Source organism: Zonotrichia albicollis, chromosome 9, assembly GCF_047830755.1.
Source record: "Zonotrichia albicollis isolate bZonAlb1 chromosome 9, bZonAlb1.hap1, whole genome shotgun sequence".
Lineage (NCBI taxonomy): Eukaryota > Metazoa > Chordata > Aves > Passeriformes > Passerellidae > Zonotrichia > Zonotrichia albicollis.
Window position 1 is genome coordinate 34,069,272 of NC_133827.1, and position 18,262 is coordinate 34,087,533.

The window sequence follows — 18,262 nt, forward strand, 5'->3', positions numbered from 1 at the left end:
CCCAAAGACATCAGAAAAAAAATATCCTTGGTAGCAAAATCTGTCAGGGCCCAGAGGGGGATGGCTGCTCCCCAGGGGATGGGGAGATGAGCCAAGTGCGACAATCAGGCTGGCGGGGCAGAGACCTGTCCTGTGGTGCCTGAGGGAGGCGAGCAGGGCACAGCCAGGCATGGAAGTCAGGTTATTGAAAGAGCCAGGTCGCCAGTCAGGGGCAGTCCTGACTGCCAGGTCGCACCAGCCAGGTGTCAGTCCAGGGGCAGGAGGCAGGCCTGAGGGCAAGCCCTGAACGCGAGTGAGCAAGGCATGGTCAGGGCTGGAGTGGTCATGGCAGCGAGTCAGGCACAGCCCAGCACTGTCCCAGCAAGTCCACAGTGACCAGATAGCGTGAGGGACGTGGGGCTGTGGGTTGGGACCTGCCCCTGCCTCTGCACCTGGGGCCAGGCACAGGCACGGACGGCAGTGATGCAGCAGGAGCTGCAGCTCGGGCAGGGCACAAACGCTGCAGCCTCGGCCTGAAGCAGCTCCTGAGGGAAGTGGGGCCGTGGCCTCCCCCAGCACTGCCCAGGAGCCCGTCCCCAAGGCCACCTGTCCCCAAGGCCACCAAGGAACAGCCCTGGCGCGCTGAGCCTGGCACCCCGCACCAAACCCCCCTGGAGATGCCACACTCTCGGGGCCTTAGAGGGTCACAGCATAGAACAGGGCATGGACAGGGAACAGCACTGCAGCAATGGGTAGTGTTAAAAGCTAGTGAGGTTTTGCTATTTTGTGGGTAAACTCAATTATAATGTGAAGAGCCTAACCTATTTAGTATTTCCCGTAGAAAACCTCAAGAAAGATTTTTTTTTTCTTAATGCTTCATACCTCACTTAAAGCATGTGGAAGAGCCTACCCACATGTAAAGCCTCTGCACATAATTCTGGCTGGTGAAGAATCAAACCCAGGCTGTTGAGATTGTTATGCTCTAGTGATGCTGCTGTGCAGGAAAAACAATGGTTTAAAAAAGCAGCCTAATTCTTTCTTGAGATAGGTCATATTAACTGCTTTATAATAAAAGCCACAGGGACACTCGACAGCATGCAGCCAAGAAAAATCAATTTCACTAAAGTCAGACATGGTAATTGTACTGACAAAAACAAACATAAATAAATGAGAAGACAAGAAGAGAAAGAATGAACATAGGAAAGAAATGTCATCTGTGGCCAGGAGTACACTGATATTTGCAATACTTAAGGGGTTTGTATGAGACCATAAAGCCTTTTTCCAGTTGCCACCAGATCTGTAAGACCATTTCTTCAAAACAAAATCAATAAAATATTGTTTCAAGCTTTTATGAGCTGTATCATCCCTAGAGATCCTGGATAATTTCTACATTTAAAGAGCCTTCCAACAAAGAACTATGGTTTTGTTAAAGTATCCTGGCATTATGCAAGTTGATTAAAATGTATTATTTTATTATTATAAATAAAATATAAAGTATTATTTTATTTTGAGTGGGGACAAAATAATACTGAAATGTTTAGAATTTTATTCACAGAAACTGTGTTTGCATTTTCAGTCTGCAAAACTCTTACAAACATAAATTTGATATAAAGAAGTAATTTAATTGCTTCAAAGATTAAAATAAGCTAAAAACAGATGTGTGATATCAGCTGAGCCAAAAATAATTCCACTTTAATTCTACATTATGAGAAATTTCAATATATTTTGGTTTCATTCATTTCAGAGTAGAAAAACTTTCAAAATCAGATGGCTCTTGAAAAATCCTAAAATTCAAATGCTAACTAGCAGTAGGAGCTCTAGGCTGTGTCAGCATTCTCTTATTTATCAAGTCATCCAATTACTGTGTCTTGTTTTTCCCTCAGGAAGTTTCACCTTTGCCAGCTCAGGTTTCTCTAACACAACCAGTGTGTTCTTCCCTGGACAGGAACTGCTGATCTGCCCCAGTCTGGGATCCCAGGCACTCACACAGAGCACCCATGGCTGCCTTCAGTGAGCCAGGGAACAGAGCACTGGGGCAACAGCCTGTCACACTTCAGGGATTTTCAAAACACTGGGTCTGCTCCTCTTTTTAGTTAATCACCACACTTCTCACTTCTGCTGCACAGTCCTTTTTATTAACTGTTTGCATGTTGATTCTATTCTCACTGTGGCTCCATCAGTTTAATGACATTACTGAGACTTTTATCAACATACATAACCAGATTCTTCCCCTAAAGGAGCACTGGGGAAGAAATCAGCTTCATTAACTGCTAGCCACAGACACAAATACCCCGTTTCACTCAGTTATTTTTCTTAACTATGGCTCCTTACAACAGTAAATTGAACAGCCATAGTGAATGGAGATGAATGGAGTGGAGTTGGTGTGAACATAAGCAGGGGAAGCTGGAAAGTCTGGATGTCCAGTTTTGAGCATTCCATTTGGATACTGTGTAGCCTGCTCTGCAGATGAGGCTCAGAAATGACATTTGAATCAATAATTTCCCTAACTTGGATTTGGGATTTGGGTTCAAAGACTTCTCTGATTTAAAAATAAACAGAAGAACGGGTGTTTATTTGAGCAATAACTGTACCTCCAGCCCAGATCAGCAAAGCACCAGTGGTCAGTGCAGAGTCACGAGCATTTCCTTTATTTACTGTGGCCACTGCAGCACAGAGTCCATCCCCAGTTTCAGTGTCACCTGACCCACCACCAGTGTTACATAATAGAGGCCTGGTACTGATGTCCAAGATTAAATTCTTGAATTACAAGAAGGAGTCTGAGGTTATATAGTTCCTGTGCTTCCTTTGTCCTCAGGACATACCTGGATACTGCAGCACTCCATATGGCATTGATATTATTAACAGCTGGTAGCATTTATTCATCAGGACTTCAAACCCTGCTGCTGATTCAGCACCTTTATGCCAATCTGTGAGTGGGCCAGCACTGCAGCATTCTCCCTCCAGCACACCCACATGGGCAGCTTGTCTCCACACAGTGACTTGAGACAGGACTGCAGGAAATCCTCTTAAGAACATGCCCAGGTTGTGCTGAACCTCTCCATCTCCTGGCCTCGGCTTGCAGGCAGGGTGAGCAAAGCAGCTGGGCAGTAACACACCCTGTGTCCCTCCAGTCACACCCCAGGTGCCCCTCACCTCCTGAACTGTTGCGTGCTGCTTGTCCTTGTCCTGCAGAGAACAGGCCAGTGACACAAAGAACCCTTCATCCACTACTGGAGGTGAGAAGCAGATGGATTTGGGCAGACAATTCCCAATTCACTTTCCAGTTTTGTTTTACGGTTTTTCAACACTTATTGATCTTATGATATAATACCATCCATCAATAACTTATCTGGGCAATATGTGGTCTAAAATGTGGTCTGATGTTTGTTTGAGCAAACATTCCAATATCACATGAACAACATTTTTTATTCAGGCATAGATAAATGATGGTCAATAACCTCCAGGACTGTTGACATTTTTATCTGATACTTTCAAGCCTTCACCTCTGAATATAGTGAGGTACCATGTGCAAAAACAAACAGTAATATTCAAAGGACACAGAAGATTTTTAAAAGCAAGATCCAGACATCAAAGTTCTTAAGATGGGTTTTAAAAACATGGTTTTTATAAAATAAACTAAGTATAAATTCTATTTGTGTGACTTCAAAACCTACCTATTGCACACACTTCATAGTTAAGCATTTTCTTCTGCATCTGAGATGTAGAACTCCCTCTGACTCTATTCTTAACATCAGATTCTTAACTTCATCTTTTCCCCCAGCCTCTCAAGCCCCTCTGCAAAAAGGTCAGTCTTTCAACTTATCCTTACAGTCATCAATTTACAATTAGACTGCTTTTTTCTGAAAAGCAATTTGCAGCTAAAGACACTGAGGACAAGACAAGGAATACTGACACCCTTTTTATCCCCTGCATTAGTCCTTGAGGCCTCCTAAGCAACAAGACTTTTGTAACTACATTGGCAACCTGCTCACTTGACAGTTTGTCTCCTCCAAATAGCTTTTGAACTTAAGGTCTCTTTGAGTGAAATTTGATAGACAAGGTGATGGAACTTCTACAAGTTTGATAAAAAACTGGTGACTGGTAAAGAAAAATAAGCTGCAGGCTTAGAAAATAAGCTGCAGAGAGGGGAAGCTGGAGCTGGAGCTGCTACTCTGAAAACCATAACCAAAGCAAATTTGTCTAACATTGCATTTGCATTGGAGGCATCCTGTTGACACCCAGCAGACAAAAATAAGACATGTCACATTTACATATTTTTCTGTCCTACTTGGGGGCATTCCTGTTAAGTGCAGAGCCACCCCAAGAACTGCAAATCTTTTTTGGTTTTTGCATCAAGATCAATAAGGCCTGAAGCTCTGGGGAATTTCAGACTGAAGAAAAAGAGAAGCCAGCCTAGAATTCACCTCTAAGCAGCTAGAGCCACACCTGTCTGTGTTAGCTGGGCTCTGGCTTGGGAGCAGGAGTGGCTGCAGAGCAGCACAGTACGAGATGGGAAAGGCTTTGCTGCCGGCACAGGTGACAGAGCTGTGCCATGTGGTGACACCAGCCTGGGTGTGAAGCACTGCTGCAGAAGGCAGAGAACAGTCTGCTCGTAGCAGCTATACTCCCAAGAAGCCAGGGATATCTATAAATAATTACAGCTGTACTTTAGGAAAGGAGGAATTGGCTATTGCATATCATCTCCTTTATGTGTCAGCTCTCCTTTTCCTATCCCTCTAGTTTAAAGTTATATTTATTGCACATTTCATACTGTTTTTCAAGAGGGGAAGATAAGCCTCTTTGATGTGTTCTCCCAGTGCTCTGGAGAGGTTTAGGATGGATGTTTATTACCATATCCTTAAAGTCTGAACGTGGATCACCTCTTACTGTTGCAAGTCAAGCCTTGGTAAAAGTCACAAACGAGGTTTTGATACACTATGCAAGAGAAATGCCATGTTTGGATAAATATTTCTATTCCTTCCAGCAATCTATTTACAGAGATGTCTTCATTAAAGCAACACACAAAACTTAAAAGTAATAAATATAAACACAAAATAAGTCTTTAAAAAGATATCAAACTGAAGGAGAAGTGATGAAAATACATTATTCTGACTTAAGTACAACCAATATTTAATTAACTGCTCTTACTGTGCCTGGAAGTTCTTGTCAATGCTTTAATAAAAGGGTCAAATCTTTCTTTTCAAAGAAATCAAGGACAAAACTCTCTAGAGTGGAAACAGAGTCTTACTTTACTTCTGCAGTCAATTTTGCAGGAATTGCACATTTTCCACTGTTTATTCACACAGTTTCAATTTCATACATAAAATATACATAAGCTTTGGTAAAAAAAAAAAATTATGAGTGTCACAATGAACAAGAAGAGAACAGAAGAAGGAAAAAAAGAACAATCTGCAAACAACAGAAAGCTGAGAAAATTATGTTATAAATCATCTAATCCAATGCTTTTCTTCAGTATCTCTGCCCATTTGAAAAAATTAACAAGTATTGTAATAAATGAGTTGGGGTGCAATTTGGAACACAGCAATAACAGGAACTTTATTTTTAAATGATGTGATATATTTCAAATGTCTTTGATTATTTACACAACATTTATTTCACTGTTTTTTTACCATTATCTGGAAGAGATTCTGAATAATTACAATGAAATATTGTAAAATCAAGCCAAAAGAAATTATATCTTTCATCAGAACAGTTGTACATCCAGCCCAGTATCCATCTCTCCCAGTAGAAAATTGTGGTTAGATGAAGCTCATGACGTGTCCCAAAAAGATAATTGTGGTTAGATGAAGCTCATGATCTGCCCCTCTCTGCAAAGCATTCCCCTTGTACTTTTCCAGCACCCAGAATCATTCTACCAGGGACTTTAAAGGGTTCTCTTCTGCTGAGTCTTTCTAGTACCCAGGCCAGGACCTGCTGCCCATGGACTTTTCTAAGCAATTTCTGCCCACAGTGACACTATCTGTATCCAGATCCTTCTCTGGCAACAAGTTCCACAAGTGGGGGGACTATTTTTAACCATCTTAAACTTACTCATGATGGTTTTTGGTGCCCCTGGTTCTAATATTGTAAGATGTTCCATTTAGCTTATTTATTACCAGAGAACTGTTAAGTGTGTCCTGAACTAACTATGAATGAAATATACTGCTTCAGCTCAGTTCATTTTAAAGCATGGTTTCTTAGACAACAGACATGTTAAGAGGTCTAATTTTTAAAAATAAAGATTAATTAAACGAGGTAATTGTTAAGGATAATTATTCACTGTATTTCTGAAGGTTTCTCAAAAAAATAAGTAAAAAACTTCTTCATGGTCAAACATGTAAATCCAAGTCATAGAATCATAGAATGTTTTGATTTGGAAGGGACCTTAAAGATCATCCAGCTTCCAGCCCCCAAGTCAATTCTACAGCCAGCACTTTTTCTGTGAGAAGCTAATCCAATCTTCACATCAACCTAGATTTGGAAAATTCCTCAATTGAGTCTGACCTTGTCATTTTGGACTCACTTTGCATTTTTGTATTTTCTTATTTGGTGTCTAAATTTTGTATTCCATCTTCAGCCACTCCCTGACAAGCAATTACTGCCTTTTAAGAGTGTCTTAAACCATCCTGAATAAAAGATTTTGAATACAATGAGAGAACATCTCATCCTTTCTGCTTAGGAGAGGATATTGGCATATCCTTGAAAGGTATAAATCTTACTAAGTACTGCATTATTTTATTCAATACAAAAAGAAAAATTACCAGCAATTCTCTAAAGAAGTCTATGAAGGCTACCACAGCCAAAACACACACAAAACTGCTCAGGTTGAGAATGCAAAGGCAGCTTTATGTAACTTCTTGCCACATCTAGATTACACAGTATTAGCCAGTCAGTCCCTTTCTGAGTACCAGTCTGAAATGATGTAAAGCTGATAGAAATCTGCTCTAAATTTTCTTTAGCTGGAGTAGTAGCAGGTACCCACATAGCAGCTACAGACCACCAGCCTGCAGTGCACCTTGAGCTATATCCCTTTTCCACATCTGAGTGAATTCCTTATTTCTCCTTCACTAGGTGCCTGGTGGTTAAGGATCTGTAAAAACAGGGATATGAATATAGCCATAATTTGACCACAAATATTTCAGCATATTTTCAGTTCAACTGTTTTAATAGTAAACAGAAGACCAAGATTGTGTAATATCTGCACACATAAACTGGACCTTCTTACTGCCAGGCTCAGCCTAACACAGTTAGGAGTAAGTTCTTTCCATGATAAAGCACCATTGCACAACATCTGCATAAAGATTCATAAACAGGCCCTTTGATGGGTAGTCCAGAGAGGTTATAAAGCCTATTTTCTTCAAAATCTGATCAATCACTATATAATCATTTACTTGCTGTTTGCAAATGTTAATCCAGGGTCAAGGTAATGGCTGTCTGACATGACACTTAAACTTATATAAAACCATGCCCTTTTAGCATTCATTTATAACTTTGGAGGGCTGCTCTGATTTAAAAGCAGGCTGGCTTTATCAGGGCATGGGCACAAGTGACCGCACACTGCAAACAAAATGCTGCTTTTAGCTTCAGCTTTTTTTCTAACACTACTGCAGTGCTCTAGTGCCCAAAATGAAATAAGCATTACACCTGCAGACTGTAACACCATTGAAACAGATGCAGGAGTGGCCCTGGATTTGGTCAACAGACATCGCAGAGATGGTTACGTATTCGGTTTGTTCCGTGTTGCTGATGCACATGAACTACGTTTAGTAAGTATGAACTTAAAGGCTGATTTACACAAGACTGAGACTTTTAAATAATGAGCCAGGTAATTAAGAGCTTATGTTTATTGCTTTTACTAGAACAATGTTGATGTAATCCAATGAATCAGCTGTGATTTACACTACCTCAGTATTCATTTGTGTATGATTTACTGCATATAAACTTGATTTCAAATAATGCTGAATGGCCTCTCTTCTCTTGGCCAGCAGGATGTTTGCATAAGAGATGCTCTAAACAGCTCTATACAACTCTGGAAATTAATCTGCTCTGTCTGCTCTCTGGTTTCAGATGTTATACTCAAAATTTATATTCAGAAGGTTTCTTTATTTCATGAATGTCTAACATTAACTAGCCCAATGTATCCTGCAAGATTGGTATTTTGTTATTATCCTAATTTCAGACATAGGTGAATAAACTGGTGGAAAGGGAAAAAGGCAGAGGAAGTCAAAGAAGTTGCTACTCTGCAAAACAGGGGGGAACTGGATAGAGAATCCCTATCAGTCATTTTCTATTTCCTTCCTATTTCCATTTTTTTTTTCCTAGAGAAGATACATAAGCATTTCTCAATGACTGCTGAAATGCCAAAACAAACCAATAGCAGAAAAAGCAATAGAATAAAAATGTCTTTGACTAGTACATAAAAGAGATCAAGGACAAGCAGATTTACTAATCCACCTGGTAGCTTTCAGCTGCTTGATTATGAAACTGGTATCCAACACACATGCACCATCACAGAAATCTCAGTATAGCAACAGAAGAAACAGACTAGTGTTGGATGGAGCTGCTTGGTAGAGCCTGTAAGGTCAAGTACAGATTCAGAAAGGGACCCAAAGGCCAGGTTGCCACAGGTCTTCACATACACCTGCAAAAAACCTGATGGATTTTTTTGCTTTTCAAAGACAAGAATGCAGTAAGTTATACCATTGGGTTGTACACAGTAGTCAGGCAGTTAAAGAGCTTCAGCTAGGAAGAATCTCTTCTGCATTAAGAAATTTAAACCCTGAAGTCTCCTGTCCTTGAAGAATTCTGCTGCCATGCAGATATGTGTGTGCCCCCCCTCTTCAGCTGTCACACAGTGTCTACAAGAATAGAAAAGACACTCCTATCTATCTGACTGCTAAAGAATCCTTTCTGTAAGGTCTCTGTACGTTCTCAGACCCAAAGCCACCAGATGTGATCTCCTGCACAAGAATTTAATTGTACAAGAATTTTTTTTGTTCCATTGCCAAGATAATATTAAGAATATGTATATATTTAAAAAAAGATATCAAAATATTATTTTTATTTTTCCATGCAATAGTGTGCAACAGGTTTATAATATCAGTCCCCTCAGAAACCTAAGCAGAGGAATTCCAGCCACATCTCTATTGGGTTTACACAGGAGTTCTAGAAGCGTAAGACACTCAGGTATCCACAGCAAAACAGTTCTGAACTTGTGCAGAACTGTAGTGGGAAAAATGCTTCTAAAACAACTAGGAAGATACCATGTTTCCCTCAAAGAGCTATTGAGCAGATGAACAGAGGAATTTTCTGTGTATTTGGATGTAGACACTTAACCCCTATTTTAAGATTATACACAATGCTAAGATATACAAATATTGCAAAACCAGTGTTTAACACGACATTGGTGGACTCTTACTAATGAAAATATTACACTAGACTGCAGCAATTCTTCAACAAGGTCTCATCTATAAAGAAACACTGAAAAAGGAATCTGAATGGATGAAATTTCATAAAGCCCAAGGACACTTCTTCACAGTGAAGGGCTTTGCATGTTTTTATCTAAATGACAAAATAAAATACATATGTGTTTATTCTGAATGTCCATACAAGGGCTGAATAAAGTTTAAATAATCCATTCCAAAATGGTTTCTGTGGGTCACAGAAGATTCTTAGCATCAGATGCCATTACACTGCCATCCAAATTCAATTTTTAATTCTCCTAATCGTATTTGCTCAGGAGACAGAACATGCTAGAATAGTTCCTGAATTAAGGATTCTGATTGGGATTATTAAAGTTTTGTTGCATTACTCCCTGAATAAACCGAGCAGGAAGCAAAGTTCTGAAAGTCTCTGGTCACTAAGGTAATTTGAAATGGATGTACATATGGAATTGGCTGACAGACAACTGATGTCCAAATAGAACAGTACATTCTATGGGAAAATCAGAAATAGGGACTGGCAACCTTTTAACACTGGCATTTTCCCTACTTGATGAATGTCATATTAACAACAGACACTTCTCACAGGTTATCAACAACAGGATAAGAGGCAACAAGTGTAAGTTGCAGGAAGGGAAATTCTGACTACATATAAGACTAAATCTTGGAGAAAGTGGTGAAGTACTAGAATGGCCCAGAAATGTTGTGGAATGTTTGTCTTGGTGATACACAGAATGCAGTTTCAGCTTTGCCTTGAGCAAGTGGCTTGGCAAGATGACCTCCAAAGGTCCCTTCCAGCCTAAACATTTCCTATACTTGACAGCTTTGAAAAACCTTAATAAAGAACTGGAGGAACTTCATTAAAGATTAAATATAGTGACCTCAAAAAAAGTTTATTTCAGATCAAACTTCTTGTCTACAGACTCTGTTTTATTTGCACTTCTCTTCCAGGGAAACTCAACGGTCCTCTACCTAACTTTGGATGTGCTGGAAACGGAATGCTCTGTCTTATCCAGAAGACACTGGGAGTCCTGTGACTACAGTGACACCTATCCAATGGCAAGCAATGGCATCTGCACCTACTCATATCCCAATAATGCACTAACTTGATCTTCCTCTGGACTGCCCAGAAATTTGTGTCTCAGTGAACACTGGGCTTTAATATGGCTCTTTCTAAACCAAATTCTATCTAATTCTAGAATGTTAAGCATATGCTAAAGGCTTGGGAAAGGATTGAGTCTTCAAATAAGTATAACTTTATTTAACTTGCTGTCTCAAAGGAACTATACTCCACATTCCACTGCTTGTGGCAGAACTTATGTTTTAAGGGTAATTTGCTGACAACTAAAGGGCACTGGAAGTTATTTTTAAAGCATGTTCCTGGTATATGAGCCAGAAATACCAGTGGTATATTTTGTCAGTTTTCTGTCATAACATTTGTGATATGACAATGGGAAAGATTGGTAGTGTCACTACACAAACGTTATACAGCAATACTTGTCCTTTCTTTTGCACTCCAGTGATGAGAACTCCCAGTCCAAAACTTTTTTTAAATAGGAGTTGTGATACTTTGACAAAGGAGAAAGAAGAAGGGCCAGGAAGAGAGAAGAGAAAGCATTTATTCTTTTTTTTTTTTTTTGGAGAAAAGGAATTGATGAAAAGGTCCATCCACTTTTGACCAAGATTTGTGTAACATGGCATTCTAAGTTTCCCTGTCATCTTGTCTTATCCTACTCTAAATAAGTATCAGGATGACTAAGAAAGCTGTTTCAGTTTTCCATTGTCTACTCAATCATGCAAACTGAGAATTAAAATAAAAGCTCTTGTACAGAGAGATCCCATTTTATCTAAAGACAAATTTTGAGTGGTACCTGATCAAACATGCCATTAATGACCACATCTGTTATTCTTAGAGGTACTGCACATTAAAAGGAGGTATAATTTCTATGATCGCCTATATCCAATTAAATCCAGGGAAAATAACATCATAATCATGTATTCTTTTTTCCTCTCAGGACTTTGGGCAATGTAAGATTATCACATATACAAACCATCTGCTGAAGAAACCTCAACTATATGGATTCAATTGTACATTAAGTCCAGGTAAAATAACCACTGCTGTAAGCCAATGCATACCTCAAACCAGCCCTTGTACCAAAGTCTGTACACCACCAGTGTATGGAAACCATAACAGATCCATTCATCTGCTTGTAATTCATATTTTAGATAATTCAAATGGAATGTTAAGAATGAGTAATAGAATTAAGGTTACCCTACTCCTCTAAACCAGACTTTATTGATGTCAGCTGATATCACCATTCCAGTCCACCAAAATATGATAATGAACATCAGAACAAATGTAAATTTGGAAGGACTGGACATTTGGGGTGGTAAGAATCTAAGGTGATTTATAAGAATACTCATTTTCATGGGTTTGGGTTTTTCTCACATTACAGAACAAACCCTTATTTGTGGAGCAAGGGACAGGTATTTCACTTCCAAGGAAATGCTGCATTTAAGTTTCACATTATAAGTTCACATTAAAGGCATGGGCACACTCCCAAGAGTATTAAGATCCACTGTAATATTAGTCAATTATTTGTTTTCACAGTTCCACCTGACTTAGTAGAGTGCAAAGATTGTCCTGTGAAACTTGAAGCCTTAGAAGTCACTGAGGAACACAAAGATATTGCTGCAAAGGCCCTGAGGAAATTCAACAGGGAAGGTAACCACACAAACAACTTCGCTGTGGATAAAGTTGAAAGAGTTTTAAAGATGGTAAGTGGCATTTTCTCCTAGAATTACTTAGAAATGAAACAATTTTGCGAGCAACTCCAAGACCATGGGACCAGAATTGAAACTCTCGTGGGATCAGATCTAAGTTGAAGGTCCTACTTTAGCAAAGACTTGTTATCAACTTTAATTTAGGTGTGTGAAAGCAAAAGGACTTCTCATTTGCTAAAGACCTATGACAGTATGATGGCATTCAGAATTCAAGGCCTCCTTTGTGTACATATTTTAATTTTGACATACGTGACATACATGGGTTTATTTACTACTGAGCAGACTTCAAGATGGACAGTCAGGTATTATCACAGTCACACTTTTGTCAGCTGCAGACAGATAATTTTTTGCTCTTAGAATATTTATCCCATGGTACAACAAACAGTGGAACATGCTCAGCATCATTTTGACTCTTCCTGCAGAGCAAAGCAGCACTCTGAGGAAGGGAGGTGAATTTGTGCTGTAACTCTTGAAGAACTTCTGGGTCTGGTAAATATCTCCATATCTAAGTGAAGTCAACATGAAGACTTATCCTTTGGGTGATTTGAAGTATATTAATAACAAAATTTCTTGTTGGTAGATACTGGAGACTTTCACTTACACAGCATGGAATCATTCTGCCAACACATGTGTCAGCCCAGGACACCTCTGTAATGAGGTCCCAAGGCTCCCACCATAATGCATATTGATCTTGGAAACTGCCTAAATGATAGCATGCCAAACCCACCTCCCTGCAGCTTTTAATATCGCTCAGAAACCTGACAGTGTCCCACACTGGAGCCCTGTGCACATTGTATCCCTACTGCCATTTAGAAAGGGATTGTTTTCCATTGCCTGGGTTCAAGTGTTTCTCCCCAAACACTTGGTTTTCATGCTTCACCATCTTCAGCTACAGCAACACTTTACATTGTACCACTGGATTTTAACACTCAGAATATGAATTGCAATAAAAAACCGTACCATAAAGTATGTGCATGCACTTTCAACCAATTTAGTTTAACTAGTGAAACTTGTATGTGCACACATGCTAAGGACACTTTCAACACAGACTTGATATAAAAGTACTGCTATAGCTGGAAATTAAAATGAAACACCTCTTTATGGATTTTAATGGGATCACAAAGGCTTTCTCCCATGTTATATGGAGTAAGGCCTTCTCTATAACTAATGCCCTTGACAACAAAGAAAGCAACATTTTTACAGTAACCGGCAGAATTTCACCTCAAATTAACATCAGCATTCTAACACTATGCACTCCCAACACTGGAAATGGGTGGTTGCCATCCAATAGATCTCTCTACTTTCACAGAAGCAGCAGTTCAGTTTAGGGAGAAGACTCTAAGAACACTACTTCCTAAAAACACAGGCTGTAAAAGTAACAGATTTTATAACATACGCATATTAAACAAAGAATTAAAGCAAGCATTCCTGGAAGCTGTTAGGGTGTGATATACAAATTATCTAACCTGTTTTCCTTGCTGAATATGTGTATGTGCATGAACATTTGACCAGGACAGGTAAGAAAAGCATGAGGTAGATGAGATTTTGACAATAAGATGATGTATTGTTGCTCCGAAAATTAAAAGACTTTAAATACACCTAGTCACCACCTCTTCTTTGACCTCTTGGTTTCAGACTGCCTCCCGTGAAGGTCACATTTTAGGATTCTCTATAAAAGAGACCAACTGTTCAAAATCTCCGCAGGAAACAGATCAGGCACTGGAATGTGATTTTCTGCATGACTGGCACGCTGTAAGTAAAGTCTTAGAACAAGAACTGATATAAAGGGCGGTACCAGGAAGATTCTACCAAAATATTTTCAAGTGTTTATTATAAGCATGCACCCAAACTCAAAACTAAAAATCCAGCATGTCCAAGCCCAGATCCTAATTTTACAGCTCCTCCATTATCTTTTATAAGGAAACAGTCTGAACTCTCAAATCTTAACGTAATTGGAATCTGGCATGTTAGAGGCCTAGAGTTTTTCAGGTTGTATCTAGCTTTTGGATTCAAATTGTGGCCAATCCCTAGCAAATCATTCATGCTCTGTCCATAAAAACTTTTACACCAATATGAGTCATGGATCCTGAAAAAAAATATATGTCTTATGCAATCCCAATGAGCTCAGGGTCGCTTTTTTTGCTGCAGAAGAACGGAGAGTGGAATAATTCAAGGTCATCTGCAGAAAACTATCAAAGTGTTCTCTTCACCCCATTTTTTCCATTACTATTATAGTCTACACCAAAGAAACAGCTAGGCAAGATCTCATAATTTCAGAATAAATTATTTCCCAGAAACTAAATTGAAATAATGAAATGAAACATGAAAAAAAATATGTAAAACTTTTGGTTTATATGATTTACATCCATCACCTTCTCTGGTTTTTTATACTCCAGTCTGAACAGATGTTTGACAAGCAAAGGCAAGCAAAGGCAGGAAAAAAAAAAGGAAGAAAAATCAGGCACCCAAGAGTACTCATTCTGGAGGCTTTAGTGGCTGGCCAATTTCTTAGACATCAAAAGGGAAGTGAGATGCAGAGTAGTAGCCCCCTAGGTGCACATGGTGAAGTGCATCTAGAGCACGTCACAGTCAAGAACCCTCAAACCAGCACTTATTTTAATCATTATTAATCCCTAGCAAGCACTGGTTGGAAGGCTCAAGATCTTATGAGAAGATACTTAGGTGTCAAAGGAATAGCCTAACTTGCAAAATGTTGAACATTCAGTAGTTTGTATTAATTCCATCACAAGAACCCAGATGTGCATTGTAGGTTTTCTCCTTGTCTTTTGCTTAGCACACCGGATTCTGCAAGGCAAGAGTTATCAGTGATGCAGATGAAGCTGATGGAACAGATATAAGCTGTGAAATCTACCATCCCTGGGTATGTACTCATTTATGGACACATCCCTGGCTGTATCCTCATGCAGGTTGCAGCAATCTTGCTTAGTCCAGACTGGCAGATGATTGTAACATTTATGCAAATTTTTTATTGCCTGGATGTGATACAACATGTCAGGACAGACTGACCTGCAAGTCCTAGGTCAGTCAAAGGATGAATCAGAATTGAGCTGTCCCTACCACTCCTTTCAAGTGTGTCTTCTCTCAGTTTAGTCACTTGACTAAGTATCAGTGAGTAGAGATTGGCAAAAAAGTTCAAGGGAATTTTAGAAAGCAAGGAGAGGAGAGATGATCGATCTTTATCATATCTGGTATTCCAGTTCATATCACAACAGCTACTCCAGTGTGGATTTGTTTTGATCTATCACAAATACTTCTCAGCTGGTTTTATAATTTCAACATGGTGTAGTGCTTCCAGCAAATTTTCAGTAACTTGGCATTTTATTATCTATTCCTTCTCCTCCATCTCGAAAAAAATACGTATTTTTTCCTTAAAGATCATAAGAGCTACGAATGCAAACCTGCTAACTCCCACCTCTCTCTTTCTCATCAATTTCTTCTGCCCTATCAACACCTGATTAATACTTCCTCCTTGATGTTTTTATAAACAGCACCATGGCTGTGGGCGAAGAGGGAAACATTCAGCCCTGGGACATCCACACAGACATCCCCACTGTCATCATCATTTTGGTCACAGACATCGCCATAAGCATCACCACCGACATGAATGTCCCCCCTCTTCTCAGTCCAGACCTGAAGACCCTGAGCATAACACCAAATCCAGCAAGGAAGATGAAGACAGCAACAAAGAACTTTCTTCTCCCCCTCCTCCCCATGATGAACCAGATCATCATCATCCTACTCTACCTCCTCATGGATCAGATCATGACCACCCTCCTCACCACCATGGACCACCCTGTCCCCCTCCTCATGGACCACATCATGACCACCCTCCTCACCACCATGGACCACCCTGTCCCCCTCCTCATGGACCACATCATGACCATCCTCCTCACCACCATGGACCACCCTGTCCCCCTCCTCATGGACCAGATCACGACCATCCTCCTCACCACCATGGACCACCCTGTCCCCCTCCTCATGGGCCAGACCATGACCATCCTCCTCACCACCATGGACCACCCTGTCCCCCTCCTCATGGGCCAGGTCACCACCACCCTCCTCACCACCATGGACCACCCTGTCCCCCTCCTCCAGGACACCCTCCTCATCACCATTACAGACATCATCACAACAAGACAGGCATATCAGGGAAGTACTTTCCATGCCAGGTAACAGGAGCTTTCTATCGCATCCCAGTTCTAAATCAGCAGGATTCTCTCACACCTCCCACTGCAAACTTTTCTAAACTATCCCAATGCAACCTTCATTTTTCCAGCACTGGCTCAAAACTAAAGGAGATGGCAGAATTTCCAGGCTTTCCAGATCACCCTACACAGTCAAAATCATGCCCTGGAAAACCCAAACTTGAACTTCCAAAAATTTTGCCTTTATTTCCTCATAGCTTGTAGCAGAAAATTCTCCTATATGACCTCAGAGAAAGATGTTCCTGGCTCAATAATTTCAAGGGCAACCACAGTTCTACAATCAATGAAAACAGCAGATGGAGAAGTGGGAAAAGCATTCTGTTTCTAGGAAGGAGAATCACTGAAAATATTCATTAAGTATTTCAACCTACGTCTTCATCATGGCTACCTCAAGCTCCACTGTAACTGAAAAGTTCAAAATTCTGAGTCCCTCACATAATGTGAATGGGTTAAAATGTCCTCAGAAAACAATGTTCTTTCACTTCTAACACAAAGGAAAATTCTCTAAGAATGCAAATTACCATCTATTATCTTTTTTTTTTATAATTCATAATTATAATGTACTTCTCCAAGGAATCTGACCTAGAGGAAATTTGACTGTTTTCCATAAAAAAGTAATCCATGACACTACATTCATGCTTTATACAGATTTATAGAAAATAAAAAAGCAAGCATTTTTTTCTTGACACAGTTGCCTGTTTTGTTTTTTGTTGGTTTTTTTTTTTCACTACAGATAATTAGCTATGGATATTGAACTAGAAATTATATTAAACTCTGAAGCTATTTAAGTATTAAACATCCACAAAGCAAACTCTAGCATAAAATGACTAATGGTGTTTGGGTTAGCACTGTTATCTAGAAGGGGTCTGAGAACAGTTAATGACTTGCTGTCTCACTGCAGGGTGGCCTGCACAGGTGCTTCCATTGCTACAGCTGCTGGTGGTGATACACAGAAATATTGCAGTCAAGGACAGCCCTTCTCAAATAGTTCATAATTGCTCTCAGGGGAAGAGAAAAGCAGATGCATGCAATAACTCTTTCATGTAAATGTTTTCTTTATTGCTGAACCTTCTTCACTGGAAACTGAGTTGGGAGGAGCAGGGAGAAAGAACAGTGGTGCCTCTCTATACTCCAGCCCCCATCAAGGTCAAGTCCCTTCAGACTGTCCGGGGACCAGCAAGCTGGTTCAGAACAGCCATGTTATCAAGAACATGGGATTAATCTCAAAAAAGTTAGTAACTTAATCATCCAAATAGCTTTTTAATGGCATAAAGTGAAACACAGTGCAAAGGCCACACTGAAGAAAAAGAAACAAAATGAGGACCCATTATGACTGAGTGAAGATTGACTAATTTTTAAAAGTTTGTTATCATGTATGAACAAACTTATTTCTGGTTTAGTTTATCCACAGTCTCTAAAGTGCATTTTCTTTAATCAAAACTTGTAGCAAGTGTGGTGAGTTTGCCCTAGCTGGCTGCCAGGTACCCACTAAAGCTGCTCTGTCACTGCTCTCATCAGCCAGACAGGGGAGAGAAAATATAACAGAAAGCTCATGGGTCAAGGTAAGGCTTGAGAGTTCACTCACCAAATATCATCACACGTGAAACTGACTGGACTTGGGGAAATTGGCTTATTACTAATCAAAACAAAGTAAGAGAATGAGAAATAAGGTAAAAACTTTAAAACACCTTCTTCCCAGGCTTAAATTTACTTCTGATTTTCTCTACCTTCTCCCTCAGCTGGTGCAGGAGGATGAGAATGGGAGTTGCAGTCAGCTCATCACATGTTGCTCCTACCCCTCCTCTTTCCTCGGGATAAGGACTCCCTGCACTC

The 18,262-nt window shown here is 39.9% G+C and overlaps 1 protein-coding gene across 2 annotated transcripts; it reads left to right on the forward strand.

The window, feature by feature from the left end:
• The first annotated feature begins 7,452 nt into the window (after positions 1 to 7,452).
• HRG (histidine rich glycoprotein) lies at positions 7,453 to 17,115 on the forward strand. 2 transcript variants are annotated; one of them, XM_074547354.1, is made up of 7 exons: positions 7,453 to 7,745; positions 10,371 to 10,478; positions 11,435 to 11,522; positions 12,031 to 12,197; positions 13,839 to 13,955; positions 14,998 to 15,084; positions 15,713 to 17,115. In XM_074547354.1, exons 1-7 carry the CDS (start codon positions 7,548 to 7,550, stop codon positions 16,631 to 16,633), a joined length of 1,686 nt encoding a protein of 561 aa, XP_074403455.1. In that variant the 5' UTR covers positions 7,453 to 7,547; the 3' UTR covers positions 16,634 to 17,115. The 2 variants fall into 2 exon arrangements, with proteins under 2 accessions (XP_074403455.1, XP_074403456.1); XM_074547355.1 differs by lacking the exon at positions 7,453 to 7,745 and adding an exon at positions 7,781 to 7,804.
• Positions 17,116 to 18,262: the final 1,147 nt, after the last annotated feature.

Coding starts and splice junctions, on each gene's coding strand:
- HRG (XM_074547354.1), top strand. CDS start 7,548: ATGCTGCTTTTAGCTTCAGCTTTTTTTCTAACACTACTGCAGTGCTCT. Junction 7,746..10,370: donor ATGCACATGAACTACGTTTA/GTAAGTATGAAC, acceptor CTTCTCTTCCAG/GGAAACTCAACGGTCCTCTA. Junction 13,956..14,997: donor TTCTGCATGACTGGCACGCT/GTAAGTAAAGTC, acceptor TCTTTTGCTTAG/CACACCGGATTCTGCAAGGC.